Source organism: Takifugu rubripes, chromosome 12 (genome assembly GCF_901000725.2).
Source record: "Takifugu rubripes chromosome 12, fTakRub1.2, whole genome shotgun sequence".
Lineage (NCBI taxonomy): Eukaryota > Metazoa > Chordata > Actinopteri > Tetraodontiformes > Tetraodontidae > Takifugu > Takifugu rubripes.
In genome coordinates, this window is record NC_042296.1 from 12,857,808 (window position 1) to 12,876,149 (window position 18,342).

The 18,342-nt window shown below is 48.6% G+C and overlaps 1 protein-coding gene across 1 annotated transcript in view; it reads right to left on the bottom strand.

The window, feature by feature from the left end:
• Positions 1-18,342, bottom strand: part of rbms3 (RNA binding motif, single stranded interacting protein) — a 174,224-nt gene that overhangs the window by 109,187 nt on the left and 46,695 nt on the right. Inside the window, exon 4 of the mRNA XM_029844690.1 lies at positions 17,155-17,246. Coding sequence (XP_029700550.1) covers positions 17,155-17,246 — 92 coding nt within the window. The remainder of the gene's footprint in view (positions 1-17,154; positions 17,247-18,342) is intronic.

An 18,342-nucleotide genomic window follows, 5' to 3' on the forward strand; every position in this document is an offset into this window, starting at 1 on the left:
GGGGGGGGGGGGGGGGGGGGGGGGGAGTTCCTGTTGGGAGAGATTTAACGACATGCTGAAGGCTTTTGAGGAGGTTTGGCGTGTGTCACTGTAAACAAGCTGCATATGTCAGGGAACCAGAGAACGAGCGGCGCCGCCAGGTTGGTTCTCTCCGCCACAGCGAAGTCCGCTGCACACGCACGCCGCCCGCACGCCGCCCGCACAGCAGGAGTCACCACGGCAGGATATGTTCCACACCTGGACGTCACACGTGCACAAGTGGTGTTTGTGCTCAGCGACACACAAAAAAAACTTGGATTTATTTCTGCTCGCCGCCTCGGCCCTGGAGCATCAGTCTGGGGCGGCGACTCTTCCCCACGCCGCCACCAGCGTGCTGCGTTTTCCTGAATATGCGGTAGGTGGCGTCTGGTGGCAAATATTACAAAAGTTGTAGTTAGAAAGCAAAGTAATCAAAAACCCGGCAACACTTGTTACTTTCCTGATAGAGAAATCCAGCAAATCGATCACCTTGGCAGGTGCCCCCCCACTCTGGGATTTGTGTAAAATAAACAAGGGTATTCAAAAGTGCTGGGGTTGCATTTAATAACTTCTCACCATCTACACCATCTCCTTCCATCCACATCCAATTCGCCTCCCCTCCAGCGGTGGGTATATAGAACCTGCTTCAACCAAAACATGATGAGTCTACAAATCTCCTGTGGCTCGGGGGGGGGGGGGCTGGCGTCCTGTGTAGGAGGAGGCCAGGATTTGATTACGCTGTGTGGCAGAAGGTGTGGATGAAAAACACCACTGCCAGAGCCAAAATGGCGTCCAGGCAGCGAGGTTGTTTATAGTTATGGCGGCTGCGATATATGTTTTTCAGGACACGCCTCCCCTCAACCTCTCTGGTGCCCCTGGGGGAGGGGGGGGGGGGTCGCTGCTTTGCATTATACGCCACTTTAATACAGTGCGGAAGCAAATACTGTACAAATGAGTTTAATGGGGCAGGATTGAGCGTGAGGAATGGCAAGCCGAGGAGAAACGAGCTTTTTCCTACATAAACACGCGTTCAGGCTCGTACAGCTTTTAACAGGCTGACACGCAAACCCCTCCAACGATGAATATCCTGGCATTGGAGAAACATTTATTTTTGGAGTCTATATAATATCGACACCATCAATCCTTTGCCTATCTGACTTTTATAACATCCCTGATATACAGTAGATGCAAATCTCAGGCTCACACACTGCATGTGAATCATTTCTGCCTACTTGAGCAGATCATTTCCTGGCTGCCACTGGCAGAGCTGGGAGCAGGGACCATCTGGTTTCCCTGTGTTTACTTCACTCTGGCTCCAGTTAAAGTGGTACAGTCACATTTCACTGGGAGACACCACAGACACGCTGGCCTTAAATCTGCCATTGCTAAGTCGCTCTGACCGTCCGTCCGTCCGTCCAGGATAGAGAGAAGCACCCGATTCAGGACCCGATTCAGGAGGGATTAAAATACATCGGTCTGGCAATAAGAAAATGAAGCAGATGAGGGTGAGTTGTGCTGCAGTGTGGATGCAGGGAAATGCAAGACAAGGTCAGCAGCCCTGTGATGTGATGCCTTCCTCCCACTGCAGCTCACGCACTCACACGTGCACGCACGCACGCACCCGCGCAGCTGTAAAGGCGTGGTAATTAAGGGTAAGAAAGGTGAAGCAGGACGCTGAGAAGAAACCTTGAATAAATCAGCAGAATCTGAAAAAGAGGTCTTTAAAAAGCAGGAGAGCCTGGGAGCACTGGGTAACGCTGGGAGCTTGACACCACGTTCAGACATCTTCACACACCGAATTAAAAGGAGAGAACTCTCAATATTGTTCTCAGCTATATAAATAAGGTGTTATTACTGAAGGCTGGAGGACCTGTTAACTGGCACCCTAATGCAGAGCTGTAATCACATGCTGCTATCTGAGGGGCCCCCAGAAAGGGGAAATACTGCCTGCTGCACATCTCTTCTGGCTTCTTCATTTAGCTTTTAGAATTACTGAGTTTAAAGTGCAGCCAATAACCACATGTCACATCTTCAAAATAGAATCCTGTTTTTTTTAAATTGAAGCAATCTTTGTGATAGAACATTGAGCGACACAAAATCTAGACAGGCAACAGAGAAGAATTAGTAGCAGCCAAGGGCCCGGCAACATGGCATCGGCCCGGAGGCCCAATAATTGGTTGGGCATGACGGAAAGTCAGGACCCTGCCAGCGTGCTGCTGATGAGGTCACGGGGCTGGGGAGTAAAGTGCACCGCCAGTTAGTCATGATCTTGGCTCATCCATCAAAGTTGTTATGAGAATAAATCTGAAGTGACAGCCATCATAGCTGAGCTGGAACAGCAGGAGGCTGCTGCGTACGGCCCCGGCAGTGAGGTGTGTTTAAGGCAGCCGGGGTCGCTCCAGGAGCCGTATTCCACCGTCATTCCAGAGGTCCCAACAGCAGCAGTGGGAGCCGCTGCCTTTTCTTTGAATAAATAATCCCCGTTTAAACATCTGTCTGGTTTCATACAAGCCTCTGATAGTTCTCTTTTCCTTCCAAACCTCTCTTGCTCTTGAGATGAACCTCAGGGCTGTTATCTCCGGACAGGTTTGGCTTCCCACCCTGCCCCACCCAGACAGCAAAATTCATAACCTACAGGAGACGAACCGCCACAGTTTCTGATCATTTGGAGGGAGAATTTATCTTCTATAGATGAGGCTTAAGTCTCCCAAGGCAGCCGAGGTCTAAAGGTGGAGGATGAGGTGCCTCCGTCCCACAGGAAACGTTGGCCTCTGCCAGCGCCTCTTCCAGCGCAGTGTTGTCTGAGAACGGTTGAAGGCGCTATCAGCGCGGCCTGGGCCGAGGGAATTAAACTTCCAACCCCTGTGGTAATTTTGTGAAGTATGCAGCACGGCGACTGCAGAATGCTACTGACCAAAAATGTCACCCTGCCCTTTCTGCTTGTCAAAGAGAGCCTGTCAGAGTCCTGGGGGCACTAATTACTGCTGCCTGTGTGGGAGAGGGGACATGCAGGCGCTGTGTCTCTGTGGGGGGGGGGATGTCTCCTCACCGCAGAAGTGTGTGTGTGTGATGTTCTATGTGGCAAAACACAGCTTCTACAGGGGCACAAGTTGCATATCAACGACTTTGCGATGTCGAGCAACAGAGCAACAAACAGGAAAACGAGACTTATGAAATTAAGAGCGCGACTAAGGGAGGGTGGCGGCGCTGAAGCTCATTTCTACTGAGAAATGAACCCAAACCAACACAGAAGCTTAACAGATTTGCACCGGAGTGTCATGAATTAATTTCTCTCAGTCCTCATTTAAATAATTCAGGAAATATTTGGGCTTTAAGTCAGACTTTATTGTGTTGGGTAGCAGCAGGTCAGGCGGTAACAGGTCAGACATCGGTCGGTGTCGGTGAGGAACCCAGAGCGACGCTCGGGGCCCGTCTACAAAAACATTTTCCATCCGACCAATCTGCAGGTTACACGTCAGTCGAAGATTTGTTGTGAAATAAAAATGAACCGCTTCGGTCAATCGGAGAATCACTGGATTAGCCGACATCCTACAACCAGAGGTAACGAGAACTTTAAATAGAGGAGAAAACACCTCCACATGCTTCAGCATTCCAACGGTGCTTCAGACCTCTGTGACAGAAGTATCGTCAGCAAATTATCAGCCTATGTGGACGCAGAGCTTCATTAGCACAAACACTGCAAGCCAGCTAACGCGGCATAATTTTACACCCCCGCTGAACCTCTGGGTGCCTGCCTGTGGATGTCGTGGTGTAACTGGAAGTGTGTCTGGAAATTAGCAGGGATGAAGTTGAGCGCCCTTCATTATGCAGTAATTATGCACCGGCACCCCCTGAAAATGTGTATGGCATGGTGTGGAACTCTGGAGGAGTGTGCCAAGAGTCATTAATTTAAAGAACTTTATCATGCTTTTGGTCTCTAAGTGTCGTCATGATGCATCATTTTCCTGCTAATGTTATTTGATTTCACACACAGACTGTTCCTACGATATGAAACGTGATATTTCGTTGCTTCTGAATGTGGTCCTTCAGTTGCCAAACCAAGAGTTTTTGGTGTGTGTTACCGGAGGAGAAGCCGTCAGCAGAACAGAGCGGAGCCTCGGTGTTTGTCCTGCAGTGTGTTTAATGGCTCTTCCACACACACAACCCTCCCTGGTGACAACAACGCTAATGACTGTGCACAGCCCTGCAACACTGTCCTGCAGCTGCTCTCATACAGAAGAACGTGTGAACACAGATGAGCACATGTAGTCGGGAAATGGTGTATCACCAACTAAAACCACACTCAAATTAAAACCACACTGAGAAAAGGCTCAGACATGGAGACCAAACTGGTTCAGCAAATCCAGTTAATATATATCACATACAACATATCGCCCATTCGTTTTGTTATGTCCAAAGACAGATCGGCTCCCGCTCATCTGCTTCATCCCCACGTTCTTATCACCTTCAGATAACTTTGATCCTTCAGGGAATCCCCCCACTCCTCACCTGAGGTCACAGGTCATCCCTGGGCATCGATCCAAAGGAAGCAGATAGACTATTTTAGTCATTTTAGCCAGAGTTGTATGCAATAACCTGTAGGAAAGCATCTATTAAACACACACACACACACACACAGGCCTTTAAACGAGGGTGCGAGTGAGTGTGTGCTGTCCACGGCTGCAATCAATTACAAAGTGTTGGGGCTGTGTGTTCTAATCAGAGGCATAAATGTCAACTCTTTCCCCTGCACACGCCTCCATTTGCATCCATTAATGCAGTGGGAGAGCGAAAGAGCGTGAGAGCAAGTGAAAGGGAGGAGAAGCTGCTTTGTGTCTCATAGGAAGCAGCTGAGGGCGGAAATCATTAAGGAAACAGCAGTTTATGCTCATAAGTATATTAACACAGATAAATAAATTAGCAAATGGCTGCAGTTTGATGTCCAGAACTGATTTGGAAAACACGTTCAAGCTCAAAGTGCAGTTTAATGCACCACACATTTGTAACAGTGACAAATCAAAATGTAGATGCTAAATTTATAGAAAGACAGTGGTATTATTCACATTATTCATACATCTATGGCCAACCTCAGCGCTGACTGTCTGCCCGAGAAAATCAAATACTCAACATGAAACAACTGTGCAAAGACACACACGCGCGCACACACACACACACAACTCTATAACCACCGTTTTGGCTAGGGCAGCCCAGAGGCTATAGGCTGTGTGGATTAGCATAGCACGGACACAACCATCGCCATGCACCCGCCTCACGTGCACTATTCCAGAAATCCTGCTGGTTTGAGCCGAAGCTGTGGGAAGGACACTAATGGTTTGATTGGTGAGTTTTTACCTGGTCAAGGAGATCCCTGAGAGCTCACACCATCTGCCCATTTAGCGACGGTAGCGGAAGTGGCTACAAAGAAAGAGGGCTCAGGCCCCTGCTGGGACGTGCATGTTCACAGCTATTCTAAACACATTTTCTTACTTGCCTGCCTGCTCCACATCCAGTAAACCACAGGCTGCATCTGCCTCAGCCATTTCAATGGCCACATAATGCATGCACGCTAAATATAAGCACAGGTTTATTATTGCAGTGCTGTTCCTGGTTTTCCTCGCTGGCTGATGTGAACAGATGACTCCTCGTCAGTTATTTCCCCCAGGCATGTGCAACGTTCTGTACGTCTAGGGCAACAGGGGGTCCCTCCATCTGTGCTCATTCTACATCAGCACAGTCTATCTTCCCAGAGTGGAGGATGCCATGGTGGCATGCCAGTGCTGATTCAATCAGTCGCCACAACAATAGGGGGGGGGGGGGGTCTGCTTCATTTGCATCAAAACAGCCTTGAAATTCTACAAAAGTGCAGATGAGAACAGATTTTTTACAAACAACCTGCTTGATGCTGAAATCCTGAGAAATCCTACATAAAACCTGGGCAGAGGAGCTGCAATAGCATTTGGAGCCTTATGTATTAAACAGACCTTTGTGGAATAACAAGAGGAGAAGAAAAGGACAAGAGTGAGCAGAGCGAACAGCAGCCGACAGCGTCTCTTCCTCCCTCTTGTCTCCACAAACTGTGAAACAGTCAGTGCTATTCCCCATGCTGTGTCTGACAGGGGGGGCTTGGATATAGTGCGTCTGTAGCATATATATGAGGTAAAAAGCTTCTGTGGCTGGATTCTTCCTGTCTATTCTCACTCATGGGGAAGGACACTGTCCCCCCCCCCCCCCCCTTAAAGACTAATCCACCTTTCATTTGAGCCTAATTGATGTTGCGTTGGTGGGCACCAACTCTTGGATTATACGATCCGCCTAGTTTAACTGGTTTCCAAGCAACAAACTGGGAAACACATTAACTGTGATATATCACCATTAATGTAGCAGATGATCTTTACATAATGATTCACCACATTGATACACAGCAGCTCCTCACATGACATCCATCCTTTATGCTCCTAGAAACCTTGAATAATTACAGATCTTATTCAGAATGTAAAACATGGCTCAGTACAATGAAAAGAAGTTCAGATCTCCTGTCTCCTGCCACATTTCTTGCTTTTAACATACAGGATCGAATGAAAATACATCCTACAGTCAAGTTTGGCTCAGTACCACACACCAAATCCACACACCATCTCCTGGGTTCTGTTGGGATGTATTAAACAATCATATCTCTTCTTTGTTAATGGATGTCGTGTTGTTCTCTCAATATTGTTCTCAGCTATATAAATAACGTATAATATTAATAATCTAAGTCAGAGTTAGCCACCCTTAAACAGCTCGCTGCTAACATGCTATAGATGTAGACATTCAAGAAAGCTTCTTCTCCATGAGCTCATTTTTGATTGGCACCTCGTTTGATACGTGCAGCCTTGCTTGCAGCCTGCTGGAGGACGGGCCAGATGTTTTCCATGATGAGGTCATGCACAGGTTGTTGTGTTAACCAAGAACACTGTCAAACCTGTCACTTCTGCTCCACTTGACAAGCGTTATTAGAGGAGGATGTTTGTCCTCAGTTGGTGGATGCGCTGTGCTTAAGCTCATTACGTTTGTTCAGCTGATGCCGTACTGGTGAGACTGGCTTTAGTCGGTCAGTGGTGGTAGAATCGTGCTGAGGAGGGACGAGGACTGTGGGAACACAATCAGAAGGCTTTTTGTCTTTTTTGAATAAAGATAAACTCATAAACATGGATATGGCTGAATTACTGGGGGGAACTCAACATGGAGACTTTTTGGTTTGTTTTGGCTCAGGAAGGTGAAGATAACAGGCTTTAGCACTCCAGACCAGTCAGAAGGCAGTGAGCCCACACTTGAGGTGGAGAGCCGTCCATCTGGTGGCTGGACAAGAGCTGATGTTTCCCCAAGAAATACCAGGTTCTGTGGGCCAGTGAAACTCCTGCAGTGTCTCCAGAGCACTTAAAAGGAGATGATTGGGGAGGTTTTAGATGAATGCAGAACCATAAATGCTGCGGGTGTGTAACGGGGGAAAACAATAGGATTTGAACTTTTCGGGTTTTTGTTGCAGACCGACAAACTACATGTATGAGACGAGGCCAGAAAATCCAGGAAACATTACGCTAATCTTCTGCTTCTGTAATTGGACCAATGAAAGAGTTCCCCATTGGAGAACGGCACTGCCACAGATGGCACCAGGCTGGCAGGAGAAGCCTCCCTCCCAACGTACCGTCGAGGCCGGCTCCGCTTCAACAGCCCCAACAAATCAGCTTTCGTTCACCGCCTACAAACACCCTCCCACCAAAGGTAAAATGCCTCCCATCTAAAAGCATCTCATCCCCCAGCCCCCCCACCCAGCCCCCCCACCCGAGAGAGCTGCTCCGAGCCCCTAATGCATGAGCAATCAGATTAGGGCCGTCGATGTAAGCCTTGAATTACTCACGTTATGACTTGATTGGCCAATAATTTGATTGGAGTCACATCTCTACTTCCCCTGGTTCCTCCCATCCCCTCCCCTCCCCTCCCCTCCCCCCACTTTGGCTTCGTCTGTCCTCTCCGCTCATTTGATGCAACAACAAAAACAACAACAGAAAAGTCTGGCTGTCAGCTTTGGAGGGACTGTGACAGCTTCCACGGGGAACAAAACTGACATATCAAGGGAGATAAAGCCTGCTATAAACTATACAACACTGTAAACCAAGAGACAAAAACATGTCGTTCTCTTTGATATGGACGTGGACAACCATTGTGTAAATCCAGAAGGGCCCTCCATACATTCCGACTGTAAACATAAGAGGAGGACGGGCATTTATGGACAATAGGACAGAGATGAAACTGCAGGATCACAGCCTCCTTTATAAACTAGAGGAGTGAGAGTATCGTGTGGTTCCAGATGTTTACCGGGGGGTCTTTAAATGCAACATCTGACGATTATTATTAGAAACGTAAAGCCACAGTCAGATTATGTCTATATTATATCAACGGTAACATATCGAGAGAGGTATTGTTTTAGTGGTGGAGAACTGGATCAGCAGCTGACTACTTCTCACCGCTCTATTAAACCTGGGAAAATGTCTCGTGTCACCAGTTGAGCACAGAAACTGAAACCATGATTTACAACTTTGGTCGCTAAATTGTAATATTTCGGGTGAACTTTCCCTCGCTGGAATTTCTACAGAGCCATGAAATGAAAACAATAAGTGAACTGGATGGTAAAAATAACACTTAGAGAGGCTCCTCAAACTCTTTTCCGGACAGATTACTTTTCCAGAGAAAAGGACCGTGATTTTTCCCAACAGTATTCCGTTACTGGACCTTAATGTGAAATATGCACGCAGGTCTGGGAAGCCCATTTAGAAAGTTACGTTTAAAGACGGGGTTTTTTAATTTCTTCAGAAACGTTTAGCACAGAAGATTTCACTCAAGGTTTTTTCCTGCCGAGCAGCAGAAGTCACGGAGCCGTCGGCTCGGTTATCAGGTTCAAAACATATCAAAACAAGATCAAATGTCAAAGTGATCCTGCACATAAAAGGAGGAACTAAAGGAGGATTTCATTAGCAGGCTCCAGTTCAACCAGCCTTGAGAGCATGTTTGAAGAGAATTTTCCACTTATATTTCCCTGTTTAGACGCAAAGAGCTGATTCTGTTTGACTGCGAACTTCAAAATGAATTAGTTAGGAGTGCGTGCCGCTCTGTAAATGAGCCTGGGAGGCGTTTATGTCACATTCCGAGTGGAGGGAAGGATGCGGACGGATGCTCCCTCTGCAGAGGTGGGATGTAATCACCTCCCCGGCTCTTCCTGCTTTGCTATCATGACTTGTGCGCTCACTTCTAACTTTCTTCAGCTGTCACAGCCCTCTGGAAGGAGACAACCATCTGCTCGGAATCCCACGATGCGCCAAAGCAAATGTTCCAACACTGATTTGAAGCCGTGTAAACACAGACACACACAAATGTTGCACAGAAACTGAAGTCACAGGCAGTGACAATTTTTCAGGGCAAAACGGGTTTGATAGCGATGGAAAATCTGGGAAAAAAAAGACAAAATCTGGAAAAGATCCACACGGGACAAAGGAACATCATGGAAATCAATCCTGGAAAATCATGCCACAAATCCACAGTTGTTCCTGATGATAGAACTTAAATAAACTAACAAATAAATAAAAGGGAGCGCCAACACATTCCTCGGAGCAGTTTACGACGCTGTCAGAGGGAAAGGTCGCCGACTCGATTGCGACATACGATAACATATAGACAAAGATAAAAGCGGAGATGGCGGCGAGATAACCCCGAGAGAACACGGCCTCAACACTAAAATGCCAGGGAGAATACGGAGATAATGAGGAAAACAATGACGTGACACCACCAGCAAAGTGGAAGCAGCACAACGGGCCAAACATCACACGCACCGTAAGCGAAGGAGACAGAACACCGGCGTTCCGAAGCCGGAGAGGAGGAATGGGAAGCAGAGACAGACATAACAAAGGCGGATGGAGAACAGGGGCATCAGAAAGAGACGCAGCGGCACAACACACATCACAACACAAGCAGACACAATATTGACACCCGCAGTGGCTTCTAGATTACAGCTGATATAAATAAAGCTGCGGGAGGAAGAAAAAAGAGCTTTATTTGCATAACAGCCTTTTTTCTGAAGATGGGCAGAAATAAACTGACAAAAAAAATCCAAACAGCTGAAAGGAAACGACGCTGTGAGAAGCCGCGGCGATCCGCGTGGTTCTGCCCTCACGGTTCACACGTACCAGCAACAAGCCGCCGAGCTGCTTGGCCGTGTTTTGGGAATGTGCTGATGCTTCCGTTCTGAGAGGCAATGATGTGAAATCACCTCAGAGGGAGCCCAGGCACCCGCGTGCCCTGCACCCCCCCCTCAGCACTGCTGACCAGCTCTTATTCCACGTGCACCCTGGAGAAAATAAACAGTCAAGGAAAATGATCCTCCGCTCAACCCCGTAAGCTCGCTGTGTCCGTCCCTGCATCCGCTGCTTCTCATGTGCCCAGAAATGGAACGGCCACGGCAGCCCCACAGGGCCGGAGCTCCTCAAACCTCCTGAGCTCAGATAAACCAGCCTGACCCTGAGACAGTGGCTCGCAGGCGGTTCTCAGCGGAGAGAAAAGGTCAGAAAAGCATTTTCCCCCCTTCAGATTATCTGTGACATGTAGCTGGAGTGATTGAATTCAGATCTGATACCAACCCCAAACCCTCTTGGCCCAGTCATGTTTCCATACAACATTCCTATTTCATTCACTTCCGGTCTCCGTTTATCCGTCTCAAAGGCCTCCAGACCCTTCCAGCCGGAGAAGCAGACAAAAGCCTGGGCAGGAGAGACGATGCACGCTCACGCCCAGGTACGTGCACGCTCACGCCCAGGTACGTGCACGCTCACGCCCAGGTACGTGCACGCTCACGCCCAGGTACATGCACGCTCACGTCAGATCTGGACAACCTTTGCATCCATGTGGATGTTGGATTCACGTCTGACAGCAGTTTTCTGAGACAGGAATCATTTCTCCTTTGGGATGAACAGTTTTCACCTGCAGCTCTCTCACAGACGTTAGCTAAAGCAGTTGGTGGTTGAATAAGCACAGCTAACATCCCAGCCCCCCCCCCTCAGGATCTGCAGCCACCTCTCTGTGTGCATATGCGGTGGCACCCTAACCCTCCACTAAAGATGTTTAATGCTTTCCCGAGTGGAGGTGAGCACCAGTCCAATATTTAAACAGGGTTTGTTTGAATCTTCCTGGGAAACAGGATGAATAGTGCGGAAGGATCCTCGAGACTCTACTGCTTTCTTTATTAACATCCTCAGGATGACTCTTAACATATGGACACGTGCATTGAGTTAACCTTCCAACTGTTAGAATCCACAACTAAATCACAAATCTACAGCTGGTAAATGGCTGAAGAAAGAATCAACATACGATGGAGATGAAAGAAAAAGAGCATCATAATGAGATGTATCTTTGATTTAATCTCCTTACAGCAGAATCTGACCTCGTTTAGGTTAAAAATAGCACTCAACCTTCTCGATCAAAGCGGCGTCATTGATTATCCAACCCTGACGTCTATTCGCAGGTTTTCTACTGAGTAAATGAATGCAAAGCTCTTCACCTGGTCCACGCATGGCGGCGTTGTGTGTGGCAGCCTGCGCCTTTGAACATCGTCTCCACGGACCCGCTAATTGAGCCAGATCAATTCAGAGACAGCTAGCAGGTTGGCACAGTTGCCACATCAAAGAGATTCTAATAACTGCACACTGCGGCCATTACCCAACCTGAAAAAGCCATATTTGTGTTCACTTCAAAGCAAGCGCGGCAGCATTGAATGTCCTGAAAATGCAGGCCTGCGCGGTTTCTCTCTTTTTTTGTCAACTGTTTAGACACAAGGTCACTTTGGGGCAGTTTGGGAAGAGAACAGAGATGATTCACACACGATCCTGTTCCAAATTCCACTGTAATTAGATGCTTTTTCCCTGAGCTGCAGCAGAAAGCAATAAAAACCTAAAAAAAAACAGTCCAGTGACAGATTGCGAGTGTTAGGACGCGAGCGCAATATTGAAGTTTTGCCCCCACACGCCGACGGCCGATGTTTGGTGGCGGTTTGGGCTGTGGAACGGACACAGATGTCCAGCGTGAGTGAAGGCCTCGCTCTCTCCGTGTTCCCTCCCTGTCTGAACGCTGATGGCTGGGAACCTCGTTGGTTAGTGCCGGGCTCTCTGGCTGATCTGTGCTCGACACGGCCTCCGCGTGCACCCTCCGCCGGCTCCTCTTCATCGTCTCCCTCCCTTCTCTCACCTTTCCTCTGTTGCTTATTCTCTCACTGATTTTAACTTTGCGCCTGCATCCTTGCTCTCTCTGGCGCTGCTCGGTGCGTCTCGCCACGTCTCCACCCCGCTTGGCAAAATAATTTACTCCACGCAGCGTTCCTGTGGATGATTGAAGCGTAATTAGACGGCAGAAACGGCGGCTGCCAGCAGAGGTGCTCCGGCGCCAGTGCTCGTCAGATGGTCGGCCCGTCTCGCTCGCTCTGGCTTTGCCCTTCAGAATCCTCACTTCTCCAGGCGGCGCCGGGCACAAACAACGCTGCATAAACCCACACGTTGGCAAAGGTGCCGAATCGTTCCAGTAGTTTCGCTGCTCTGCAGATCGTTCAACAGGTACGTTTGGTCTTTATTCTTATTCTTGGGGCCGAATTTGAAGTTTTTCTTGCTCATCCTTGACCTGAGGGACTATTTCTCTGAGCTACATGACCTGCTCACCTGTGCTATCAGATATGTCGAAAACAGAGGAGAACAAAGGCTTTGAAATCTTAGAGACATAAGCAGATAAAGCCAGTTTTCTACTCCACACAGGAACTGGAACCACTTGGCCAGACAGCAACATCACACACCTGCTGTTTGTCGAAGCTCTGACAGACGCAGCGTCTGACAGTGATGCACGAAATCAGACCTGATTTCAGATGAAAGCAAAAGTGGAGGAAGATCGCCGTTGGCAGCTGGCCGGACCCTGATGTGCAGCAACAAAAATGGAAAAAATGGAAAAACAAACCCCCCAAAAAAATCCTAATCCAGCTGAGACGATGGTACACGTGAGGGGGGTCCCATCACGACACACACGTCCTGTTGGGGAGGAGCCCAGGAGACGCCCGCAGGAGGCCGCCGGACTGGAGCCGTTCAATGATCTGACTGGTGTCACAAAACTGGACAAATAACCAGAATGTGACCGTCTGGAATCTGGCTACGACTTCAATCAACTCCAAACAATAATTTACAATACAGCAAACACTTTATCATTTCAGGAGAACCAACACATCAAACTATTAACGAGAGGCGTCACTATAATACCATTATATACTGCATATTTATATATACTGTATATATGCCATTTTGTAGCTATCTGCGCCCACCATTTTGGCTCCTTTGAAGTATGGAACACGCGAGATGTGGGCGGAAAGTTGCTGCTCTGAGAACGTCCTTGTCAGACGCTCATCAACACTCGCTGTTCACACACCATATGTTTTGTGAGCAAACTCGGCGGTGGATGTCAGGGAAGCAGCATCCCAATCAAGGTTGTTCACGCCGCACCGAAAGGTGAATGATGCCGCTGAGCGAGCACCTGCATCCCCAAAGTCTGGCCAATTAGCTCAATGTATTCACAACAGCACCTCCGCCTGCATTCTGCCCGCTTTAACCCGCTCCGGTGGGGAGGGAGGCCTCGCTAGGCTGGCCGGTGTCAGCAGCCAACTGGAACAGCACTGTCAGCCGTCCCTTTGATTATCGCCAGGAGGTCACCCCGTGTTGAGCCCGACCGCGGGGTCCTGGGAGTCAACGGAGCCGAGGCGTCAGAGGAGTCACCTTTGGAGGATAATCAGAAGACTGCTGACTGACTGCAGACCACCCAGAGGGGGATCGTTGCCTTTCACATGAATATAAATGTTACACTGACAGGAAGTCTCAGCGAGCAGAAGTCGGAGAGACGAGGAAAATGGAGAATAGATGAGGAAGGATAGAGCGAGAGAGAAGGACGGTTTCACAGCGCTCGACTATCCGAAGCCTCCGCTGGTCGCTACTGGTGCGAGAAGTGTGTTACTAAACATTCGGGATTCACTTAATGGAGGCACTTTAATGATGCTTTTAGCATAATTTCCCCACAGTGAAGGGAAGCGAAGGGCGAGCAGCGCCTCCCTGTCTGCCTGGAGCTGGGCTGAACCTTAGAAATATCAGTTCTTGGTTACTGATGGAGTCACGGTGCCTCACGCAATCCTTGAACTACACCGCTTTAGGAGGGATCATCATCAAAATGATCTGACAGTATAGAAATGATGAGGCGAGTCCCTGGGAGGCCTGATTTGGTTGCGTGGTTTTACCTCTTCAGGACAGCAGAGAGGAACATGAGGAATATCCAGCAAGTGTGGCAGAGTTCTTGCTACAGATCTTTGAGATCTGTAAGTTTCCTGTGGCCCAAGAACGTCCACCCTCAAAGCTCGGTGTGCGGTGCCATGGGGGCTTCCTATAATTTTAGACGGCTTTGTTTCCATTCAGGCTGTTATCAGCAGACGCCGACTGCAGCGAGAATTGGGAAGGATGATTTCCATAAAGACGGGCTGTTGTCTGAAAGCAAGCAGCTGTCAGGCGGAATTACCTCTCTGACACAGACACCACAATCGAGGGTGAACTTCCCATAAATCAGTCTGATTGGCTCAAGGGGGAAATGGTAGCCTGCTGAGGGAGGCCAGCGCCCGGTTGACAGGCCTGCATTTGCGGAGCGAGACGGAGCGTTTACCTGTTATCATGGTGTCTGCTCGCCGTGTCAGTTTCCGCAGCTTGAAGAGCAACCGGAACAAATGTAGTCCGGGGGGCAAAGAGGCCGAGGCTTGAGGGTAACATCTCCATCTCATAGACAAACGCCTCATTTTGATAGTTGTCTAAACACTTGTGTCTCTGAAAGATGCCCAGAATTCCTCCTAAACTTGTGTTTCGGACCCACTCAGCTGACACTAACACCCATGTGGCCTCACCAGCGGCCGGCGTGAGTGACAGGAGCGGAGGCTCAAGGGAAAAGTGTCCTTTAGGTGTCTTAATTACGGCTCTTCGCCTCCCTTTTGCTGTCACCGTCTCCAGGGGAGGGCAAGACAAAAGCAAGGCAATGTTTCATCTCTGCTGCCTCGCTATTTCAAATTCCGAGGGGAGTAAGAGGATAGAGACAGCGTGTTATTACAGCGGAGGGAGACCAGGAAATCTTGATGCTTCCCTTTTCTCCCCCGTTTCTCTTTACTTGCCTCCTTTTGCAGCTGTGTTTAAAATAAGCCACTATAATAAAAGTGCTTTAATGGCGTCAAGGCAGTGGAAAAAGGCACAACTTGATTACTGTGACAGTTTTATTTAATGAGCTCAAAGCCTCTGGCTCCAACTAGCTATCCGTTTATTACTTTGTTATGGAGAGATATATGTGGCAAAGTGGAGCAGAGGGAGGGAGAGAATGAGCCACTCATTGGGGAGAGCATCTGTGGCGTTACCATTGTCTGTTACTTACACCTCCCTTACAGCGCACCTGGGGGGGGGGTCCGGTGTGTCAGAGACACCTTGGCAGGTAGGCAGACCCTGGGAGCGCTAGATGCTAATTATCCACGTGGTGGCTGTGAACAGAAAGGTGATTAAGGAGAACAAAAACCCAGATGAAAGAGGAGTTTGGAAAGGTAAAGAGGAGGTGAAGAGGATGCGGAGACCGACGTCAGACGTTAAAGAGACGCATGAAGGCAACCGCCTTCTGAAGCCCCCCTCAACTGGGACAAATTTATGTGCATACAAAGAAAATATTAGACACAAACACTACCTGAAGATGATTTGGTGAAGCTCTTTGCCTCTCGCCAACACAAAGACAAGCACACACACATTTTTAAAAAGGTCAGGTCTTCTGTTTGGGGACATCAGCCCTCTCTCGTGAACATATTGACCGGGAAAAGCAGAGCAATGCAAAGCGCGCTGTTAGAAAAGGATGCTAAAGAGCAAGGATGCTAAAGAGCAAGGCTCTTATCAGTATTCTGAGAGCCTTCCCTCTTATAAATATTGGAAGAAGGACACTGGTGAGGAAACGGCCAAATGGTGCATTTGAGAAATGGCACACCTGAGCACCGCATGGAATATCATCTCCTGCTGTCAGATCTCATCCCATTTGATCAAAATAATTGCCGCCTTCATCGTTATCATCAATTCTGTCATCGTGGCTGGCACCATCACCGGCCTCCATCTCAGAGAGCCTGCTCGGGCTCCGAATGGATCAGATCTCTGGATCAGATCAAATGTGAATCATTGCACCTGAGGAAATCACTCAGGGCCCAGCCTCATCGTAATCACCATATTCATTGCTTTAATGCTACTGACATTTTGTTCACCTGCTCAGCTTTTCTAGCCTTCATCTTTGGTGTTAGACAGTCTGCCAGAGGAGGCGTCTCTGCCTCAGACGTCTGCGGAGACGAGACGAGATGTTTCAACAAGAAAAACTGGGAAGAGCAAATATCGCTGCTTAAACTGCGCCAGTCACACACGCTAAAGCCTTTCATTAGCACCGCTGGATTGAGGTGTAATAACGAGAGCAAGGGAAGTATTTGGAAGGTCAACAAGGGATGTTTAAAGAAGACGATTCAGGGCTGAATGAGCGTTCCTTCTGGTGCTGAGTCCAGGTACGGGAGCCTGACTCCGCGGCGCTCCTCTTTGTCCTGCTGAAACCGCTCCTCTCAGTTGCTTCCACTTCAGCAGGCTAAAGACGGCGTGCTACGGGGCCAGCAGCGGTCAGGCTTCAGCCACGGTCGGGCCAACTCACATGACGGAAACATGTTTTATCCATGGAAAATGATGCACCCGCACGGCGCCTGGATCCAAAATGTGTGCAGACATGATGCTAACTAATAACAAGCTTTGCAAATTCACATCTTTACAGCACATCTCTGGCAAGAAATCTGTCATTTAACAGCACAGCAGTTTGGAAAATGACTCTATAAAACTACATTTACGGACAAAACTAGTTTGTATGTGGGAGCTTTCAGAAGCTTTTAACTGTGTCGAAAGGATTATATTAAACCACTGTGGGCAATTCAACGTGCAGCAAAGAGCTGCTGATAATGTAGCAGGAAGGAGGGCCGGCGGCGGGTTGAAGGCGCTGCCTTACCTTGGCCATCTGTGCCTGCACCCCAGTGGCCTTCAGGGACGACACCGCCTTCTGGGCCGCGGCCGGACTGTCAAAATCCACGAAGCCGTAACCTGCAGACGCGGCGGAGAAAAGACAAGAATTAGTGAGGAGCGGCTGAAGGCCTAACGAGGAGAGTGACGGCGCGGTAATTGTAGCAGTAATAGGTTGGTAACACGACTACGGAGGCTGCCAGTTCTCATATCTGTTGAGCACTACATTGTTTGATAATTAGCGACACTGACGTTCATAGGGGATGCGTTGCATCTTAATTAGTAGCACGGATGAGCGATTTTGTAATAACAAACTCCGGCACCGTGACCACCTCCACACACACACACACACACACACGCTACCACAAACATAAACACAAACGGCGAGGAGCATAGAGGCGAAGGAGCCGGAGGAACGCTGTTAAGATGCTGTTGAGATTACTTTCATAGTTCGTCAAGTAGAGGCATTAATGAATGCAAACGACGACTGGGAGGAAATGATGCGCGGATGAATGCAGCCGTGTCTCCGTCGGCCCAACTTTCCAGTTTATCAAGCAAGTTTTGTCGACAACCCCCTCGAATTAAATGGATACAGTCCAACATTCAACGTCCATTAAAGGAACACACGCACACACACACACACACACACACACACACACACACAACACAATTAAGACTTGAGGAGCGGAGTGACTCTTTTTGCTCTGAACTTGCAAGTGTTAGATTTCACAGATGCTGACTAACCCCATCACGCTCCCCAACAGCCGGCATATTAAAACAGCCTCATTTCACAGCCTTTCTAATCCTCTCCCTGGTAACAAATCTCTCAAAGGTTGACAGCGTATCACAGTTGCTGCAATTCCTCTCCTCCTCTGCAAGCCTCCGTCACGCTTACATACACATAAACGTGCAATTACGGGCCGTGGAACGTGGCCTTTCTGTCCGCTCCCCCTGTCCCCAGCTTTCCCTGACATTAACAGCCCCCGGCCTCCATCACCAGACCAACGCCGGGCAAATGAAATCTGCGGCTGTGATTTATGAGTTATTGTGATCCCGACGTTCTGCTGGATGTATCAGGGACGGGGGTCACGTCTGTGTTAATTAAAATTTGCTGGCAGATTAAAAGCAGTCAATGGTGCCCTCTGATCCGCCGTTTCAGGAGGAAAGTGTAATTGGG